The 18,870-nt window shown below is 52.1% G+C and overlaps 1 protein-coding gene across 3 annotated transcripts in view; it reads right to left on the bottom strand.

Moving 5' to 3' along the window:
- The window catches only part of Plcl1 (phospholipase C like 1 (inactive)), a 239,250-nt gene that overhangs the window by 148,152 nt on the left and 72,228 nt on the right, over nt 1-18,870 (bottom strand). The window contains exon 1 of one of the 3 annotated variants that reach the window (XM_063259512.1): nt 11,941-12,346. The exons of the other annotated variants lie outside the window; for them this stretch is intronic. Within the exon in view, the coding sequence (XP_063115582.1) occupies nt 11,941-11,985 (45 nt within the window). The 5' untranslated portion in view covers nt 11,986-12,346. Of the gene's footprint in view, nt 1-11,940; nt 12,347-18,870 lie in introns of those variants that run through there. 3 annotated transcript variants of the gene reach the window in all.

Genomic DNA, 18,870 nt, shown 5'->3' with positions numbered 1-18,870 from the left:
GCCAGCATGCAGGCTTCACAAGAAGTACAAACAGAAACACTGACTTGGTGTAATGTGAAGAGCCAGGGACAAAAGGAGGGTCTCCTCCACTCTAACCCAGGGGCAGGCGGCAGAGGGCGGAGCACAGCTCCGGTGGGGAGGAGGCAGGGAGGGAGACGTGGGCCCAGGGTACAGGATTCAGCTGGACAAGACAAGCCCGGAGACAGCCGCTGCAGCGCGGTGGCGGCAGCTGGAAAGGCTGCACTGTGTGTCTGACAACTGCTAGGAGCAGGTCCTTTCTGTTCTCACAACACAGAATTACAAGCCGATGGGGCGACAGCTACGCTAATCAGTCTGGTGTAATCACGGCACCATGCAGCCACCCATCAATCATCATTAAATACATACGGCTTGTATTTGTCAGCTACACCTTGATTTTTAAAAAAATATTCCCTGCAGAGGGCAGGACTTAACCTTCACCTCTGTCATCTGAAGGCACTCCTGCAAACAGCTCGGTCCTCCAAGCAGAGGCAGGGAAGAGGCGCCTGCCTGTTGCTGTGGCTACAGCAGGCCGGGGTGGATGCTCACAGCCTTCAGGAGTCGAGACCAGGCCAGGGCTGGCTTTCGGGCTCCAATGACACCCTGCTGCCGCGCCAGGCATGGGGTTGGGGGCCCTGGGTGTCTTGTCCCACTGTGTGACCTCATGCTCATCCCCTAGAAGGCAGCGTCCTGCCCACTGCAGACTGTCCTGCCTGGACGGAAACCCAACCCAAAACTGACCGCTGGCAAACCACACCGTTCTTTCTGAGACAAGAGAAGGAAGCCTGAACTCACTCAGTTGAGCGCATTCCTCTCTTAGCTACAACGGCTCGCCTGAGCCCTCTCGGCTGAGCTGCCTGAGAGTTCACGGTATTGAGTCAAGGCGCCATGGCGCATGCCCTCCAGGCTTCTGGAAGCTTTTCCTAAGTTCTGCAGTGGAACCATTTTAACCCAGCTTCTTCTCCCAGGAAGTTATTTTAGGCTCAGAAATTTAAATGAATACCTCAGAAACATCCACAGAAAAGTGTCAAGCACTTCACAAAATCTCATACAGTCGCTCAGGAGGAAGCGTGAGCCGGACCCCAGCTGGACCTGCCCCGCTCAGTGCTCCTGGCCGGCCGCTGGCTGCCCTGGAGGATCCTGGACCAGGACAGAGACGCCTCCCGCTTCTCCTGCTTTGCCAGCGGGCTCAGCCCCGTCCCTGAGCAGCCCAGGAAAGGACCTGAGGGCCACTCTTGGCCTCCTGCTCTTCTTCCTGCCCTCTCCACCAGCTCCAGAGCAAACGGTAACAGAAGCCACACCAAGGCCGAGAGAAAGACAGCAGGAGAGAAGGGTGACCCCGCTGATTCTCCCGCAGGACACTGAGCTACAGGATAATCAAGCCTCGAGGAAGGAAGGCAAGGAGAAACACCGCCCCAGAACTGAGCAAATCTGGGTGCCCCGCCCCCTTCTCACACTCACAGCGAAGGACACCAACACTCTTTCCCTTCACCATTCTGACCCCCCCACCCCGTCACACCTTGCAGCTCACATACCCTGGAACCCAGCAACACTAAGGGCAGTGTCCTGCTTATGGCAGGAGCAAAGGAGTAACTCCAGAATTGCTCTAAGCTGAGAACAGTTCTCTACACACATTCAAGAGGGTGACACATTCAGAAACAGGAAGTCCTGTGCACCATGGCCTGCCTCTGTCTACACACAAGTCAAGTTTTGGCAATGGAGTACTACACTGCCACAAAGAAGGATAAGCCTGAGTCATTTGCAGGCAAAGAAATGTACCTTGAGACCATAATAAGTGAAATAAATCAGACACAAAGGTGGGTTTTTTGTTTTCTGCTTGTTTGTTTTGTTTACTTTTTGTCTTTTTGAGACAGGGTTTCACTATGCAATTCAGACAGGTCTTAACTCACTTTGCAGCAATCCTCCTGCCTCAGCCTCCCAAGTGCTAGGATTACAGGCATGTGCCACCCTGCCTGGCTCAGACATACAGTTTTAAATATCACATTTTCTCTTATATGAAAAACCCGACACATAAAGAGCAAAATAAAAGATAGATGATAAGGAATAGGGAGATAGATCTTTTGCGAATGGGAAGGGGTGGAGCAGGGGAGGAGGAGAAGGGGTGGAAAGGAATGAAAATGTGTTCTGTGCACACTCACCCCCACCCGAGGGGTGTGATCATCGGGTGCCGCAGACGTGGACCACGAGAAGCAGCAAGTCCAAGCACTGGGAACTTAGCCCCCGGTTCATCTGGAGCCGATATGGACCCAGGAGGCCGGGACGGCAGCCCTCTCAGTCCTTGCTGGCCTCGCCGTCTGACCCCCGCCACCCTGGGACGAGGCAGGGAGGCCCTGACCACAGGCCACACCTGCTGCCCCAGCTCCCGGAGCACCAGACAGGACTGAGACGGGGTCAGTGTGCTGCAGAGCGACGGGGACTCAGGAGCCCCTGCTGACCGCATCCCAGGGTAGCCCCTTCCACAGAGCCCAAGCCCACAGCAGTCAGAGGTGCTGGGGCCACCGACCCTGCCACCCACACGAGGACCAGCGGGCAGTCACAGAAGCCCAAGGCAGAGAAGCAATTCTCCACGTCCCTTGGTCACGCGTCTTACTCCTCCCTGATTCAGAATAATCTCCAAAACAGCCGCGCCTCACGGAGGCAGTGTCTCCCTCACCTCCTTGCTGCTGACACACAGTCCTGACAGCCACGAGCCCAGGAGGGAGGTTCACTTTGGCTCAGGCTTCTGTCCATGGTTTCTCTCTAAGGAGAAACAGCAGGGCACAGGGGCTGGCGGAGGCCAGGGCTCACCTCACAGAGAGCAGGAAGCCGAGGGAGTCCAGGGCAGAGCCAGGCCCACCCACCATGGCCTCCCCCAAGCAGACCCCACCGGACAGGAAGCCAGCTGCAGCACCCTATTAGTGACCCTCCCCACGGTGCAGATATTGCAGCCCCCATAGCGAGTTCCAATCTCCCGCCTGGGCTGTGGATGGAGAAAGGGGCGACTCCCTTACAGAACACCCAGGCTGGGTGGCCTTGGACGTCATGGTAGGCGGCTGAGCTTCGCTGGGAACCCAGAGTGAGCACAGTGTGTGGCCCCTGTGCCCTGCAGCTGACTGCTCTTTCAGGGCCCACATGCTGGGTATCTGCTCATCCAGAGCCTGGAGTCCACACAGCCTGGATGTTAGAAGAAGCAACTCTGTCCATCACCTTAGTAAAGCCAGAGACAGCAGATGGCACAATAAACCAGACTCTTCTCAGGCAGCAACAACCCGGGCAGTGCTGGCCTCCTCCTCCTTCTAGGGCCACTCACACGAATTAAAAATGCACACCCTAAAACTGCAAATGCACCCCTCAAGACGTGTCCTGGAAGAAGCGAGATGGACCCCTGAAGACTGGGAAGCAAATGACCTAGATCACAGTCCCCCTGACACCCGGCCTCCGTCGCTCAGCAGGCCTGAGCACGCAGCTGTAAGAACAAGTGCACGACCAGCACTGGCGTCTGTGGGCGCCCACCCTCTTCTAAACTCCGGGGACATGAAAAGGATCAAAAATGAGGCACAGTGGGAAAATGTGGCCTCCACACAATAAACTATTAATTTTTTAAAAGGACCTGGCAATTTGGTTTTATTTCTAGCTCCTTAATTTTCATGCACTTAAAGTCATCAAATAGAAAAGCTCCCGGCATTTCTCTCAAGGTGCTTCAGCCAGCAGCTCCTCTGAGGTGATCCCAACCATCACGGGCACTGCTGCGTTGTGCAGAGAGCAGCTCTGCTCCGGCAGGGATTCTAAGGTGGCAAAGCCGTGTGCCTGCTTCAATCAGGCGGGGCCCAGAGCTCTCGGGCTGACACTTTCAAAGCGCCTCCACTTGCCTGCTAAAGGTCGCTGTCTCCCCATGAAACAGTGAGCTAGTCCAAGACCCGCCCTGAACCCCGTCCATCCCCGGCCATTCCCCCCGTGGGACTGCTCATAGCCTGGCAGCGGGGACAGGTGGGCTCCTCCCACTTTGGAAGGCCTGGGACCCGTCGCCATTTGCACAATTTGCTGCCAGCTACCCCAGGCAGCTTCTCCCGTGAGAACGGACTCTGCCCCCCTGGCCGTTTGATGCTCGCGGAGACGTCTGTGCAGGACGGGGGAAAAAAGGTGGCAGAGAATGACCTTGGGCCATGCGGGAGCAGGAATAAGCCGCCCTAGTACACTGGGCTGCTCCTTCCACTGTGCCGCATCTGACAGTGACAAACATGAGGGGCTGGGACAAAGAATGGAAGACAAAAACAGAAGCCGAGGAGGCAGCCGTCTGTCACCCTGCCTCGTCCTGTCCCTCAGGCAGCCTCCCGGGGCTCCCTCGCTGACAGGAGCACGGGAAGGAGCTTCTGCTGAGGATTTCATGAGTCACTGTGAGTCACAGAGCTGGGCCCGGCAGCCCCTGCTGGCCTGCTAGTAAGAGCGGCTGTCCACTCCGCTCTGCTGCTCTGCTCCGGGGAAAGCCAGGAGCCATCCGGCCGCCACGCCGAGCAGGGCGGACACAGCTTCCCTGCTGCTCACTGCAGGGCGACGCTGCCAGGCCTGCAGAGGCAGACGTCCCAACAGTGAGGGTGGATATGACAAACGTCACCGTTCACAACAAGCCCAACAATGGATGGCCAAGAAATTGCCATTGTTTATTGACAAGAGTAATCCAAAAACTAACACTTCCCTGAAGCCCACAGGACAGCCGGCACAGGAGCCCAGCTGGCTGAGACACAGGCCAGGCTCAGTGCACACACTGCAGAAAGTCACAAAGTACCATGGAAAGAAAAAGTCACCGAGGGAGAAGGTACCCCCAAATACAGCAAGAGGAGCACCACTGCCAGGCTGGCACACCTCTACCAACCTCTTCTAGGCGGAGTAAGCGTCCCACGGTTTGCCCAGATGTGCACCTAATTGTGGATCCGCTGCGTTCTTTACTATCCTACAGTCTAATTCAAGTCATTAGGGCTGTTTACAAATATTATGCTGTGACTAAGTTTAACCATGGAATTAGGCAAAATAAGTACAATGACTCATCAGCGATTTAAAAAAGATACACCCCTTCATTAACATTTCGTCTTTACTCTTCATGAATACTTTTCAAACTGTGGGATCTGGTGTAAGTTAGGAAAGAAAGTTCTGAGCTGGGGATTTAGCTCAGCAGCATAAGCTCCTGCTTGGCAAGCACGAGGTCGTGAGTTTGATCCCTGGTACCAAAACAAAAAAAGACAGTAAGTTCTTTAAGTGCACTTAGAATTTAAAAATAATTAATCGCACAAATCTTCAAACCTAAAATCCGCCAGCGCCAATAATGTTGGCATGGGCTCCACGCAGCACAGCAGGTATGTCTGTATAAAACAGATGCCCAGCGCTGCCCAGGACTGATCTCGTTTCTTGAAATATCATTAAGTCAAGAGACAGTTTTAGCATCAGTCACTGTCTAGAAGCTCCTAACAGCTCTTCATAGTCGGTAGTTAGCAAAAATCAAGCAACATTTACACGTTTAATGCCACTTAGGACTGAGCCAAAGAGGTTTAGCCTTGACAGGGAAGTCATTTAGGCTGAGTGATACCAAAACTTGGAAGAAATTTCCTGTCCAAAGAGAAGTCTTCCACATTTTCTACAACACAATGTATGGAGCAGTGCTAACGGAAAATTAACTCCGGCATGAAGGCAAGTTTCAGGGGCCACAGATGACTAGACGTACATATAAAGCAATAAACCCACCCCCCCAAATTTCCTACCATCAAATTCCAATAAATGTGACCCTGAGTATGTTTCTCACAAAACAGGTCTTTGTTCTTTTTCTGAAAGAGGAAACAGTGACACCCTTTGGTTTGTCCATTTCATGTGATCGGGCAGTGACCTCGCGAACCGTAAGCACCCTGGCTGCTCGGGTCATTCCTGACAAACCACATAACCTCGGATGTTTCGTGCCACACCCCAGCGAGGAAACTCACTGGCCTCAGAGACACAGACAGCCACACCATCCAAGCCACAGGCCAAGGTGAGTCTCTCGCCCACCCAAACCAGAGCAGCAGCCCAGCCCGAGAAAGGTCCCCACCAAGAATTCTTCCAAGAAAGCCAGAGGGGTTTCTCCATCTGGAAACCAGCATGGCCCCTTCTCCGGAATTCTTGCAAACATGTCCTGCAAGCTGGATTATATAATCCTCAACCTTCACCTTGAAAAGACTAAATCTGTTAATTTTACAGAGCTGCTCCTGGCTCTCCTCCCTCCTCCTGTGCACTTCCAGCATCAGCAAAAAGCAGAAGGTGACCCTCGACAGGACCCGAGGACTCCCCGTCATGCTCCTGGACCCCCAAAGGCCAGAAGCTAGACAGGGGAGGAAGAGGGCACCCCGCAGCACCAGGATGAGCTGGGGGGATGAATGGGGGCAGAACAAAGCAGCACAGAATCCCACAGCAAGAAAGCCATTCCCCTTTCGCTTCCCTTCCAGTCCCGATTGCATAACCGAGCACGGCTAAATTTGGTCCTCGCCTCAGCACCTCTCTGACAGTAGTTGGCAGGCAGCCGAAAGATGGCCAGAACTCTGTGCTGTTCGCCCTGTTCTCTGAGTCGGGACTGAACAGCCGGACATCTCCACTGACAGCAATGGGGTTAGGACCTCCTTGGACATCAGAGCCCGCAGGAGTTCACAGGACCCACGCAGCCCTCCTCAAATGCTCCACCTGAACACTAAAAAGCTTTATAAAGCCCCTAAGTCTCGGGTGGCTTGCTTTGTATCGAATGATGACCTCCACACGTTCTGTGCCCTCTTTTCAAAACATGAGACACACTTCAGGTTAACCGAACATACAGGCCAACAGGAGGTAAAATATAAAAACACATTTCCAGGGCCGGGGACACAGCTCACTGGCCTCACAGGCACGAGGCCTGGGTTTGATTCCAGCACCTTTGGGGGTGTGAAAAGCCTGCCCTTTCCATCCTATTTATGTAGTTGACAAGGGATGGTGGGATTTGTTTTGGTGCTGAGTAGGCAAAAAAAAATATACAAATACATTTATGATATGTATTTTTTTCTTATCCAATCATTGTCATGGTGGTTATCAGCTCTGCCCGCAACCCAAATTAACTCAAACCTCAAGGTGAACCCTATCCACTATTGTCAATACCAAGGGAAGATTCATGCCTGAAAACATGTCTGTGTATTGTGACAACTGCTTTTAATTCCCCAGCAACTAAGAGTTCACCACCCATCAATCTGTATTTGTCTCTGTCTGTGCCCAGAATTCTGGCAGATGGGTGCTTTCCTCATAGGTCACAGCCCAAGGCAAAAGGAAAAGAATTCAGAAACATGGGCTAGAAAGACACAGGGCTGCACGATCAGTGTTCCATGTGACACGCCGACCACAGCGTCTGCGAGTGTTCCACTGGGAGAGAGCTCAGGACAGAGCCAGCGGGCGGCTGGTGCCCTGAGAAAGACACGCGACTCTCTGGACCCTAAAAGTGTGTCTCAGGTGCCAGGCACAGGGAGGCTGCAGCACAGAGGCTGGAATAAGAGTAAGTCAGGAGAGAAATTAAGGAATGGAAACAGAGACCGTGGGGGTAATTACAGGTACACTCCCTAAGCGACAGGGAAGGGATGCTTATTTATTTATTTATTAAAACCCCATTTATGTATCTTTAGCTTTTATCTGCTTAATTAAATCACACTGTCAGAATTAGGAGCTGGACTTTTCGCAAGCCAGTATTATAATCAAGGCGTGCGTTTTCACCACAGCTAGTAAGTTTTCCCCCAAACTGTGAAAAGGACCTCAAAAGTGCCTGTTTTCCTGTTTCACAGGCTGTGTCATCGTAACCTCAGCCACCAACTGGTGACAAATATAACCCGAACAAACGCTTTGCTTATCATTCCATATGAACCTATTTTTAGAAAAAATGTACTCGCTAGATACTGAAGGCATAAATATACCTCAGGTTTATCTCCACATCCTTTCTCATTGAGCTGGGAAATTAAACCGCTCATGAATCAAAATACAAAGGCTTTTGTGCTTTGGTTTGCAAAGAATAATAAATTGGCTTGCAAATAATGCTGGATATCTGCCTGCTCTGAGAAAACAGCTGCCATAAATTATAGGAAACCACGCCAGCCCGTCCCGTCCCTCCAGGGAGCCCAGACTCCAGTGGGTACCCTTTACACTCCCTGCAGCGCTGAGATACCTGCGGGAGGCGGTCCTGCAGGAGCAGCCTGACCCACTTTGTCACAGTTTACCCCACAATGGCTCTATCTCGCAATCGGTCCACCAATTCAATTCTCCTCCCGGAACACAGTGTTGTAATGAGATGAGAAGTCATTTGATTAATAATGCAGATAAGAGGCAACTCCCATTTCTGAGTGTTACGGTTTACATTTGGTTGTCCCCACCACCACCACCACCCCCAGAGCCTCCTGGGCTCCGAGGTGGGGCTTTTGAAAGGTGACCACCGGGGGCTGGGGATTTAGCTCAGCGGCATAAGCGCCTGCCTTGCAAGCAGGCAGTCGTGAGTTCGATCCCTGGTACTGATAAAAACGAAAAAGACAAAAAAGAAAAAAGAAAAAAAAAAAAAAAGAAAGGTGGGGTGCTGGTCTAAACTGCTGCAGGGTGTAGGTCTGGTGGGCAGAGGAGGCTCAGTGGAGGTGTGGCCTGAAGAGTCCCTCTCCCTTCCTGCTTCCTCCCCCGCCACCCTGCTGCATCCTGTCCTCAGTGTGGGGAGCACTCTCCTCCACCAGGCCCCTCAGTGATGCTGCCCGGAACCGGTACAAACTGTGAGCCAAAGGAAACCGCTCCTCCTTTATGGTGTGGGCAGCAGGCAGTGTCACAACAGCAAGAAAGTGACGGAGACAAGGAGTAAAGACTCCCAACGCCAAGAAAGAACCTCGGTCTTCCCAGCCTCACCCCTGCCTGCCAGGGACCAAGCATCTCACCCCTCACGGTAGGGTCTGCTTTCCTCATGTCTCACAGGCACGCAACGGCAAAACCACAAGACAGAAAGACGACATGAGCCACTCTTGCAGGGAGCACGCTGACACAGTGTGGGAACAGTGTCCCTGTGACCCCCCTCCACGGCACAGACATGTCGCTCGGAAAGCCACTGCACTTAATGGATTATATCCAGGCGTCCAGTATGAGGAACCACTGACAAATTTTTATTTAATTACAGAAAACCATGCCAAAAAGTCTGACAGATGAACAAGGACCCAATGGTAATTGACTTTATGCCAAGGGACAGTGTAATATATTATTTAATGTTACAGTGATCCTATGGTGGCCACATTATTATTACCTTAATTTTCCAAATGAACAATCAAAGCACAGAGGGGCTCGGGGACCTGCCCTCGTCCGTGGTGTATCCTGGATTCCACCCCATCATGCAGCTTAACAACTTCACCATGTTTCTTCCCTGACTTTAACCCAGCTACACTTAGTTCTCACCGGTGTCCGGAGAGAATGGACCCGGAAAAGACACTCCGCTCACCTGGTCCCTGAGAGGATCAGGCACACAAAGCTCCAATCTGGGCACACACAGCCTCGCTCTTGAAGGCAGGAAAAGGAAAAAGGCGGGGCCTGGGGATACAGCTCAGCAGCATAAGCACCTGCCTAGCAAGCACAACGTCCTGAGTTCAATTCCCGGGACCCAGAAAAGAAATGGAAATCAGGCAAGTCTCCCTGCAGCACTGAGGACTCCCCAGAGGAGCACTGAGCCACACGCCGTCTTCCTCACTGCTGCTCCTCATCTACACTCAGGGCAGCCAGCATCTTCTGTGTACCAGGAAAGCAGAGAAGCTGAAATATTTCAGCCAGAACTAATGACAATCAGAAAGGCAATCGATGAATGGGGTTTCAGAGGCAAAAAGAACATCAGAGCTGGCAAGGCAGTGAGGCTTCCAAGAACGTCCTGGTTTGTTTTGTGATGGTGAAATATCCCCACTGCATGTGTGTGCCGTGAATCTCTGCGCTCCGGCAGCAAAGCGTATGCTTCCTGGAAAGCAGCCCCTGCCTCCCCTCTGATCCTGCAGGAGACACTTTACAGTGTGCAGGCTTCAAGGTGACCGTCTGTGGAGGCCACCCCGGCTGGCACTTCCTCACGGGGAAGCCAGGAACCCCAGGAACGTTGTGACCTGTGTGACACAGCCAGCCTTAGAGGTCTTGAAACCAGTTATCAGGTCTGCCAAGTTCCCACAGCATCTGTTAAGTAAACATCAACTCTGTAGACGTTTTTCACATCCGTGAGAGCCGTAATTTGACCTTTTTAAAATTATTTTTAGCTTGACCATTAATTTCAGAATAAATCTTAATTTTTAGAACAGAGTCTAGCAAATTATGATGATAGGGCAGGGTTCCCTTTTACCCTCTTTTCTATGCTACATTTTTCACGTCTATGAACCACGACTGACACGTGGTCTTCAGCGCCTTTCTCAGAGCTCCTCGGTTCTCACCTAACGTCCTTTTTCCCATGCGGAACCCCCATTTCGGGCCGCTGGCCCAGCTTCTGCACTGCTCTCGGCCAGGAGACAGTCTGGCGACATGGACGGTCTCCAGCGCCCTGATGGAGTTTGTAGAAAGCCTTCACTCGGGAGCTGCCTCAGGAGCAGGTGGGCTCACAGGTCTTGGGAGGGGACACAGGGCCGGTCTGTGCACATCTACCCGGATTACACACCTCGAGCCGAGTCCACGGCCACCCTCACCACCGCCTGCTTCCTGTCAGTTTCTCCACTGTAAATCATTTTTAACCCCCTTTCCACATGCACCCCATCAGTAAGGTCTCTGGGTACTGATTTTAGATTGAGGACTGTAAATGCTCCTTTACTTTCTGGCCCCAAAAGTTCCGTTTTCGGTTGTTGCAAGCTCTTTCCATTAGCTCCTGAGTTGGACGTGACCCACAGGACTGCGATTTTGTTTTTGTTTTTGTTGTTCTTGTTTTGTGCTGAGCACTTCCCCACTTTCTGGGACCACAAGATACACAGGCCCATGTCGGGCACTTCCTGCTTGCTCTTAGAATCGCTCGGGTTTTGCTGAGCAAAAAAAGCCAGGCCTGGCACGGGTGTGCTTCCTGAGACTGAAGCCCCATCATCTCTAGGCCCGCCCAGGGGACAAAGCAAGGACATTGGTGTGTGCATAACAACTCATGTAAGAAACACACCTATGAGCGTTTCCAGGGACAACTGTCTCTGTGTACATGAGGCCGGAGAGGCATCAGACTGCTGCTCCAGCCCTCGGCTGCATGGACCCTTCCAGCCCCTCCCCAAATCACCATCAACGCTCCTGGCAACAGTGAGGGGTGCGGGGGCACACAGCTCCCATCACTCATTCAGTTCTGGCACGCGTGGACTGCACCCCAGACTTCACCCACACCACTGGGAAGCAACTTCCAGCTGGACACTCACCTAAGCCGCTTCTTCTGCCTTTGGTCTCTCGGACCCCGTTCATCCCCCAAGTCATTCAGATCAGCACGTTTTTCTCTCATTCCCTTCAGTAAAACTGTCCCACACATGGATAACACAGACAGCACCATCACCTGCTGCACTCTATCTGGGAATTTTCTGACTTCCTTAATGATTTCTTAAATTTATATACCGTAAGGTCCACTCAGTGCTGTGAACGCTAAATGGGTTTCAACAAACGCATAGTATCCAACAGCCCACAATTATAATTTCATACAAAATAAACTCATCAACCTAACAAAACCCCTCTGTGCCTCACCTGTTCAACCCTGCCTCCATGTCCCCACCAACAGGAGGTTTCACACACACTGCAGCCTTACCTTTCGGGGATGATACATCCTTAGAATCGAACAACATAGGATACTCAGCAATGTGCATCTCAGGTTCATTTATATCTTCCTGTGGTCTAACAGAGCATTTCTTTTTATCACTGAATAAAATACTTAATTACATGGATGTACCAGTTACTCACCTGCTGGGAGATCTCAGTTGCTTCCAGTTTGGGGTGATTATGCATAAAATGGCCACAAGTGTTCCCAGGTTTTTATCCTGACAACTTTTTAATCACTTTGGCACATACCTCTGGGCAGTGCTGGGCTGCAGAAGTGTTTTTAGCTCTGTAAGGAACTGCCACACTGTCTCCCGAAGAATCTGGCTCATGTATGGTTAGCCAACAAGCAACCACAGCACTGTAGAATCCAGAGTTGAAGTTGGAAATTGACCACACATGCAGGGCCAGGGCATGGCTATCCCAAGAACAAAAAGTGCCCAGGGCAAGCCACATGAAGAAGATGCTTCAGCCCAAAGAACACCTAGCTCCAAGACAATCTCAACAGTGGGTTGCTAGGACAACAGGGTGTCATGTGACATTAAGTTGCTAAACGTACAAATAAAGGCCCCTGCAGTGAGAGGCCAGTTCCTTTCCTCCCATCAGAACAGCAAGGGCTTCACCTGACCCCACCATTGTCCCTTCTTTATTTCCTTATCCTCTTGTGGTCCTGCACCCCAGGAACCTCAAGAGCTGTCTGGGTCCCAACACCAGAGAATCTGAGCCCAAATCCTAAGATTTTCAATCCTAAGATATCCTAAGAATATCCACACTACCAAGAACCTAGAAGTTGTTTAAGTACTTCATTAGAGACAACTAATAAGTTATTTTCAAAAAATAAAACAGCAGGGTGGAGGGGATCATCACTGCCCACGAAACAGGCCAGCAACAGCTCTCATCTCCCCCAGGTAATGTCTAAGTCAAAATCAGGCTCTCTTAATGCCGAAAATGTACCGCCACCAAGGAAGGTAGGGAGAAGTGGGCAGTCATCACTCCAGCATGAAAAGCGTGGGACAAGGGAAGTTCTCAGCACTTCCAGGTCACAGCGGAAACGCCACACGCAGCCACGGGCCTGGGCTCCCACACTCTCAAACTATGGAGTCATTGCTCCCCACCCACCCCAGTGTCCTGGGACCAATCTGTCCCCAGGAAACAAGGACTCCTTGTCCTCCGGTGCTGGAGCTGGGCTGAGATGGAAGAGGAGCCACGGCTCTGTCAGCAGGGAGAGGTCATCAGCCCTCCAGAAGGGAACACGGCGTGACTGCAGCTCACTGGCCAAAGACACCCTCACTGTGAAAGGGCCACCTTCACCAAGAAACGGGGGCCTGCAGGTCCTGCCATCACTGGGACTTTTTATTTCAATCTCCTTCTGGAAAGTAAAGTTTTAGGTTTAGGTGAAAACCTCCCTTTATTCACAGAGTTCTTGGAGATGGAATCTTCTGTCTCCTTCTCTCTCCCTCACACTTGACATGGAAATTCCAGCAGAAACCACTCCTCATCAGAACACGGGTAGAGAAGATGTAGACGTGGCTTCCTGTAAATCGGAAGTGCTTACATACAACCCACCACTGTACTTTAGCTTGCATTATTGACACTTCTTTTGCAACTGGACCAGCTTTCATCAAGTGGATTACTGCTTCCAAACATTACAGGAAGTCACCGGGTTTGCAGGTAACTATTTGCAGGCTGTTTCCTCTTGAGCCCCACGCTTATTAACTGACTCACTTAGAAGATGGGATCGTTCTTACCCTAACTGCTGGCAGCTGCAGCAAGGATTCAGCATCTCTGGGCCTCTACACAGTGCTCTGTCCCCTCAGAAGGTTTGGTGTCCCTGACGACATCTGAAACAGGTGCGCCTCACCCAACTCCTAATTCCAGCATGATGAGCGCTGTTCCCTGTGACTTCAGAGGAAACAAGCTCACTCTTGTACTCCCCCGCAGACCACCTGTGCTCAATAAATGCTTATTTCATTTACTAATTTAGCAGATCACCCTGAGATACTGTATTCTTAGCCATTTCACAGAATCTCTTTTGTGTACTGAGTTTTATAAAAAATACAACCTGGAAAGCAGGTAGCACCCACAGTGGTCACCAGCACGCAAGTCAGAGGTGCTGTGCACTTGCAGCTCCTCCTCGGATGCCTCTAAGTTACGGATACCTGGCTGGGACCGCGTTAAAGCAGCTCAGCTGCCTTCCTGGGCACCCACACTCTGAGGACAGTGCTGGCATTCATCAGGGTGCACATGCCCTGGCTGCTGCCGACACTTCAGCCCTCTGCACCGCGACCCGCGGCTTTACCTCTGCACATAATGAACACAGAAACATTCTCCTTGCTAATGGTTTGTTACTTCAAAGGGTAGATGTGCAAAATGGCAAAATAGCAGTATCCAGGTTAGGTGCACTGATTAAAAACTATTACAGAGACTCCTGCCCTTCACAAAGGGCAGCGGAAATATCACTTCTACCACAAGTGCCAGACTGGTCCCCAAACCACCCCAGCCACTGCCTGGAGACGCCAGGGGTGTGAGCTGAGTGCTCCCCACCACACGGCCAGATGCCCCCAACCTGTCAGGCAGTGTGTGTGGCCAAGCATGTCTTCCCAGATCACCAGAGAGCTACTCCGGTTTTTAAAACAAGTTCTTTAACACACACTTACACACTTACCTAAAAGCATGTAAAACACTTCCGCATGTCAGGGAATCTGACCAGTCCGATTTCAGGGTAACCTGGCAGAGGAACGCAGTGAGGTCACTCTCAGCTCCGCCTACCTCGCCCAGGCTGTCCTCTGTCAAAAGGAACCCACGGCTCTCTGGGACCAGTGTCTAGGGCTCTTCCAGACACTCCACCCGGGATTCTTTCTTCTTTGTTGTCGCCTTATAGAGCAGCCATGGGAACATGGTTACTAGACTTTGAAGGAACAACCCGGAAGGAAGCACGTCATTACACTGAAAAGAGACGCTCACTCGTCATTAACTCAGGGCCACCTGAGGCGGAGACGGGCCTTCCTGCCGAGCCACACGCCAGCCCTTCTCTAGGCTGGGCTTGAGCTTGTGATCCTCCTGCCTCAGCTCCCTACACAGCGGGGTTACAGGTGCGCACTAACACACCCAGCTCCTGGAATTCAAAGATAAGGGAACCGGAGGGTCAGGACTGTCCCAGGCTACGGGAGTCGGGTGTGAACACTTCCGCTGACCAGCCGTCAGGCGGAGAAGGGAAGCCACCTGAGGACCCGGTGGAGTCCGTCACACTTGCGTAGGTAAACTGAGCAGAGGACAGCCAGGCGAGCTCCGAGAGGGCAGCTGTCTGGGAGGCACCACAGGCCTGGGGAAGCTCCACGGAGACGGGACTGTGTGGACACGGCCACGAGACTGCTGCCTGGGAGGAGCAGGGCACAGCCCCACAGCAGGCACCTGGGACAGCGAGCAGAGCCAGGCAGAACCAGAGTCCTGCAGCTCCGAATCTACACGGTGCGGACTGACGCCTGTGTCCCAAAGAGCCCGTTTCCCACTGCGCTGACTGCACAGAGGACCAGGCCTTCAGAGTCCAAGAGTCATCCCTGCATGCAGACCCCCAAGTAGGTGCTCAGGGGGAAGGAGCCCTCAGCCTGCTTCCCAGATGACAGAGAACCCACCACACCACGTGCCCTCCAGGCATGGAGGCACAGTGTGGCCCACACCGCTGCGAACCCCGAGAGCACACTCCCACAGCCCAGGCCACCAGCCCTGATCCCAAGCACCCCCTCTATGGGTTAGGGTGTCCAGGAACACAGATCCCACCACAGAGGGAACTCATGCCCAGGAACTCAGCAAGGCCTCGATCCATCGCTACAAGCCCTGCCCACAGTGCCCAGGCCATGAGCAGAGAGGGCCCCGTCAATCCAGGGCACTGGGACACACAACAAGGCCAGCTCTCCACTGCCACGCGGGACCCGCAGTGCCCTTGCTCCCCGGCCAAAGGAGCCCAGTCCACCATATCCGCCAGCCAGGAGCCAGATGGGCAGCCGAGGCTTCCCCAGGAGGCCAGGACCCTGGCCCTGCTGAGCACACGCAAGGACTCCACTCCTCAGATACATGAATCGGGCCCTCAGCAGCACACCTAGAGCCCAAAGCAGCAGCTGACAGAAGAGACAGGAGGAGCTCAGATCTGCACGTGTGTGTAGGCGCCGCAGAAAGCCAGGCCGCCTCCTGAGTGCGGGTCTGAGTGGCCAAGGTTTTATATACTTTTCAGGGACCACTGTCTTCAACTTAAGACAAAGCAATCAACTGTTTGATTATACCAAGATCATCGTTCTAGAGATTGAACCTATGGCTTTCACAGTGTAAAAAGTTTCTATCTGTAAAGTTAAGATTTTTAAAAATATAGTGATCCATAGAGAGAAAAGCGCTGTTTCAGAGAAGAATATCACCAGTCCCCTACTGCAAATTCAGTTTTTAAATTAGGAAATTTAATGTCCTTAAAGATGTCGGGAAGCATCTATGCCCTTGCTCCCGTTGAGGAGACAGATCACCAGGTCCAGTGACGCCACCTTCCCCCGGGAGGAGCTGGTGTCCGTGGACCGGAGGCCAACACAGCCCCACGTGAGTTCCCTGAGGAAGCTAGAACCCTGCTGCATAGGAAGAAAAGTGGGACCAGCTCCAAGGGTGGGAAACACTGGATAGGGCCCGGTGCAGGCTGAGCGGGTCAGAGCTGGGCAGCACCGCTCTGCTGTCTCCTTCTCCGGATCCAGCAGGCTCCCAGTCTCCATGGCTGGACACCGGCAAACAGGAGCTGATGGGCGGCAGGCAGGGTTTGCACGGTATGTTAACAGTGCAGAAGAAATCCCTACTCTTGTTTTGTTTTTGTCTTTTTGAGACAGGGTCTCCCTATGCAGTTCAGGCTGGCCCAGGGTGGTCTCGAACTCACAACAATCCCCCTGCCTCAGCCTCCCAAGTGCTGGGATGACAGGCGTGCGTTGCCATGCCTGGCTAATGCTCCTGTGGCCAGCCCTCGGGTCTGCAGCCAGTCTCATCCCAAATGGACACACTGTGGGCTTCTCGAGTCGGAAATGGACTCAGTGTTTTCTCCCGAAGTACCACACTGTTCCTGTGATCTCCGTGGTGGCACTTTCGCCCATCCACCACTCATGCCCAAAGCCTCAGGGACACCTGCCCGCACTCCGTCTTGTGCCGAGCACGCTCCTGCCCCCTGAACACCCACTTCTCCCTTTCCAACACCCTCCTCAGAGGGTGGGTTCTAACCCAGTCCAACTGTCCCCTGTGCTGCTCACAACAGTGGCCTGGGGAGACTTCACCTGTGGTCCACACTGGTGCCCCGCGCTGTCCCGCCTGGGTGCAGTGGACCAGGCAGTGGTGTTTTAAAACACACAGGCAATCAGGGAGACAGGCAGTGACAGGATGGCATCTGACTGAGGTGATCGCACAGGAAGTGGAGGGGTGGAGAAGTTACAGTCAGGGTGGGAATTTCAAAATTATTCTGAGATCATTGAGGAAGATGTGACCAAATGGGGCTGACCTCTGAAGGCAAAACCCCAGCTCTCCCCAGAACCCCACCGTCAGGATCACAGCCCCACCCAGCACTGCAAGGAGGGACGGGGTGGGATGTGCAGGGACCAGCCCAAGCTTCTCCTTGTCCCTGGCAAACGACCTGCAGCGAGTTAAACAAATTATACCCACGGGTGAAATGGAGCATCTGGGTACACAGACGGCAAATGCTAAGTCACCAAAAGCGTGTCCTGAAAACAGATTCTAAACATTTTTTGGTGCCTAGAAAACAAGGAAATATGTGCCTTTAAGTCATATCTTAATATCTAATATTTACATATCTAATGTTCACAAATAGTAGAAGTATTTGCTTTATTGAGCAAATATTAAGCCTGAAGTGACCTTTTTATTAGATAGCTCAAACAAAATTTTTCTTTTAAAAGAGTTCTCCAATTAATATAACTTGGAAAAGTTATGTCACTCTAATATGCTTTTAGTTCAAAGATAAAATCACAGCCAGACCAGAAAAGCTTGCCACTCCTGCCCGGAGCCTCGACTGACCACGATTTCCTTCACAGGGGCTGCCAGGAGGAAGCCACTCACGCCCCACTCTTGCCTGTCAGCCTCACGCCCTCGGCACTGTCACACAAAACCCAGGAGCTGGAGCCGGACACTGTGGGCTCTGCCCTGTCCCTGGACTTCTCCCCTCCGGCACAGAGTGAGCCACTGTCCACCAAGCCCAATCTACCTTCTCCTAAGCCCTCCAGGCTTAGGGAGACAGAGTAAGTCCACTTTTCTCTCTTCCAGGGTTAGAACGAGATCTAACAAGCACTTTTTAAACCCTGGAGAGAGAACACCAGTAGATGGAGTGAATTCATGAAGGAAATCAATGGAATGAAAATCCCAGGTTCAGGTAAGGGATCTCCTGTGGGGTAGGGAGGGCCAGGGAGGGGGCCATGCAGGGCACACAGAGAGCTTCTAAGGAAGTGACCGCCTCATGGCCACCAGGAGTTCACTGCATTCTTCACACTTTCCTCCTGCCTCCTGCGGGTTCTCTTCTACTTATTCAATAAAACAATTCTTGAAGATTTTTTAGTGAAGCTGATTTCTGTCCCAAGCCTGCCACTGTGTACCCTGATGCCAGAATCTCCCCTGGACTTCACGAAAATCCAGGCATGGACCAGAGCAGGGATGAGGAAACCCTGGCTCACCTCCACCACACATCCACTTCATTTCAAGGATAAAAATAAGAAGAAAAAAAACTTCTACAAAATTTCAAAACAGGCCAGTGGGAAGCAGCAATGGTACATACACTGCACATTGTCATTCCCTGATCATTCACCCAAAGCACAAGACATCAGCATTCAATTGTCTGTACAATACCACCCCGCCTACCTGTTGTCTATATAAATAAAGCTTTATTGGAACACAGCAGGCTCAGTCACTTGTGCACGGCTGCTCTGTTCTGTGGCTACAACAGGAGCTAGTGTTAGTGGTTGTAATGGAGACCAGATGCAGATAAATCCTGAAATATTTACCATCTGACCTTTAAGAAAAGTCTCCCATCCCTGGGCTACAGAACTGCTGTGGTCT

This window comes from Cavia porcellus, unplaced genomic scaffold (genome assembly GCF_034190915.1).
Source record: "Cavia porcellus strain 051 isolate PalLab524CR breed Dunkin Hartley unplaced genomic scaffold, mCavPor4.1 scaffold_12, whole genome shotgun sequence".
NCBI classification, from domain to species: Eukaryota; Metazoa; Chordata; class Mammalia; order Rodentia; family Caviidae; genus Cavia; species Cavia porcellus.
This window is presented reverse-complemented; position numbering and strand designations above follow the sequence as displayed.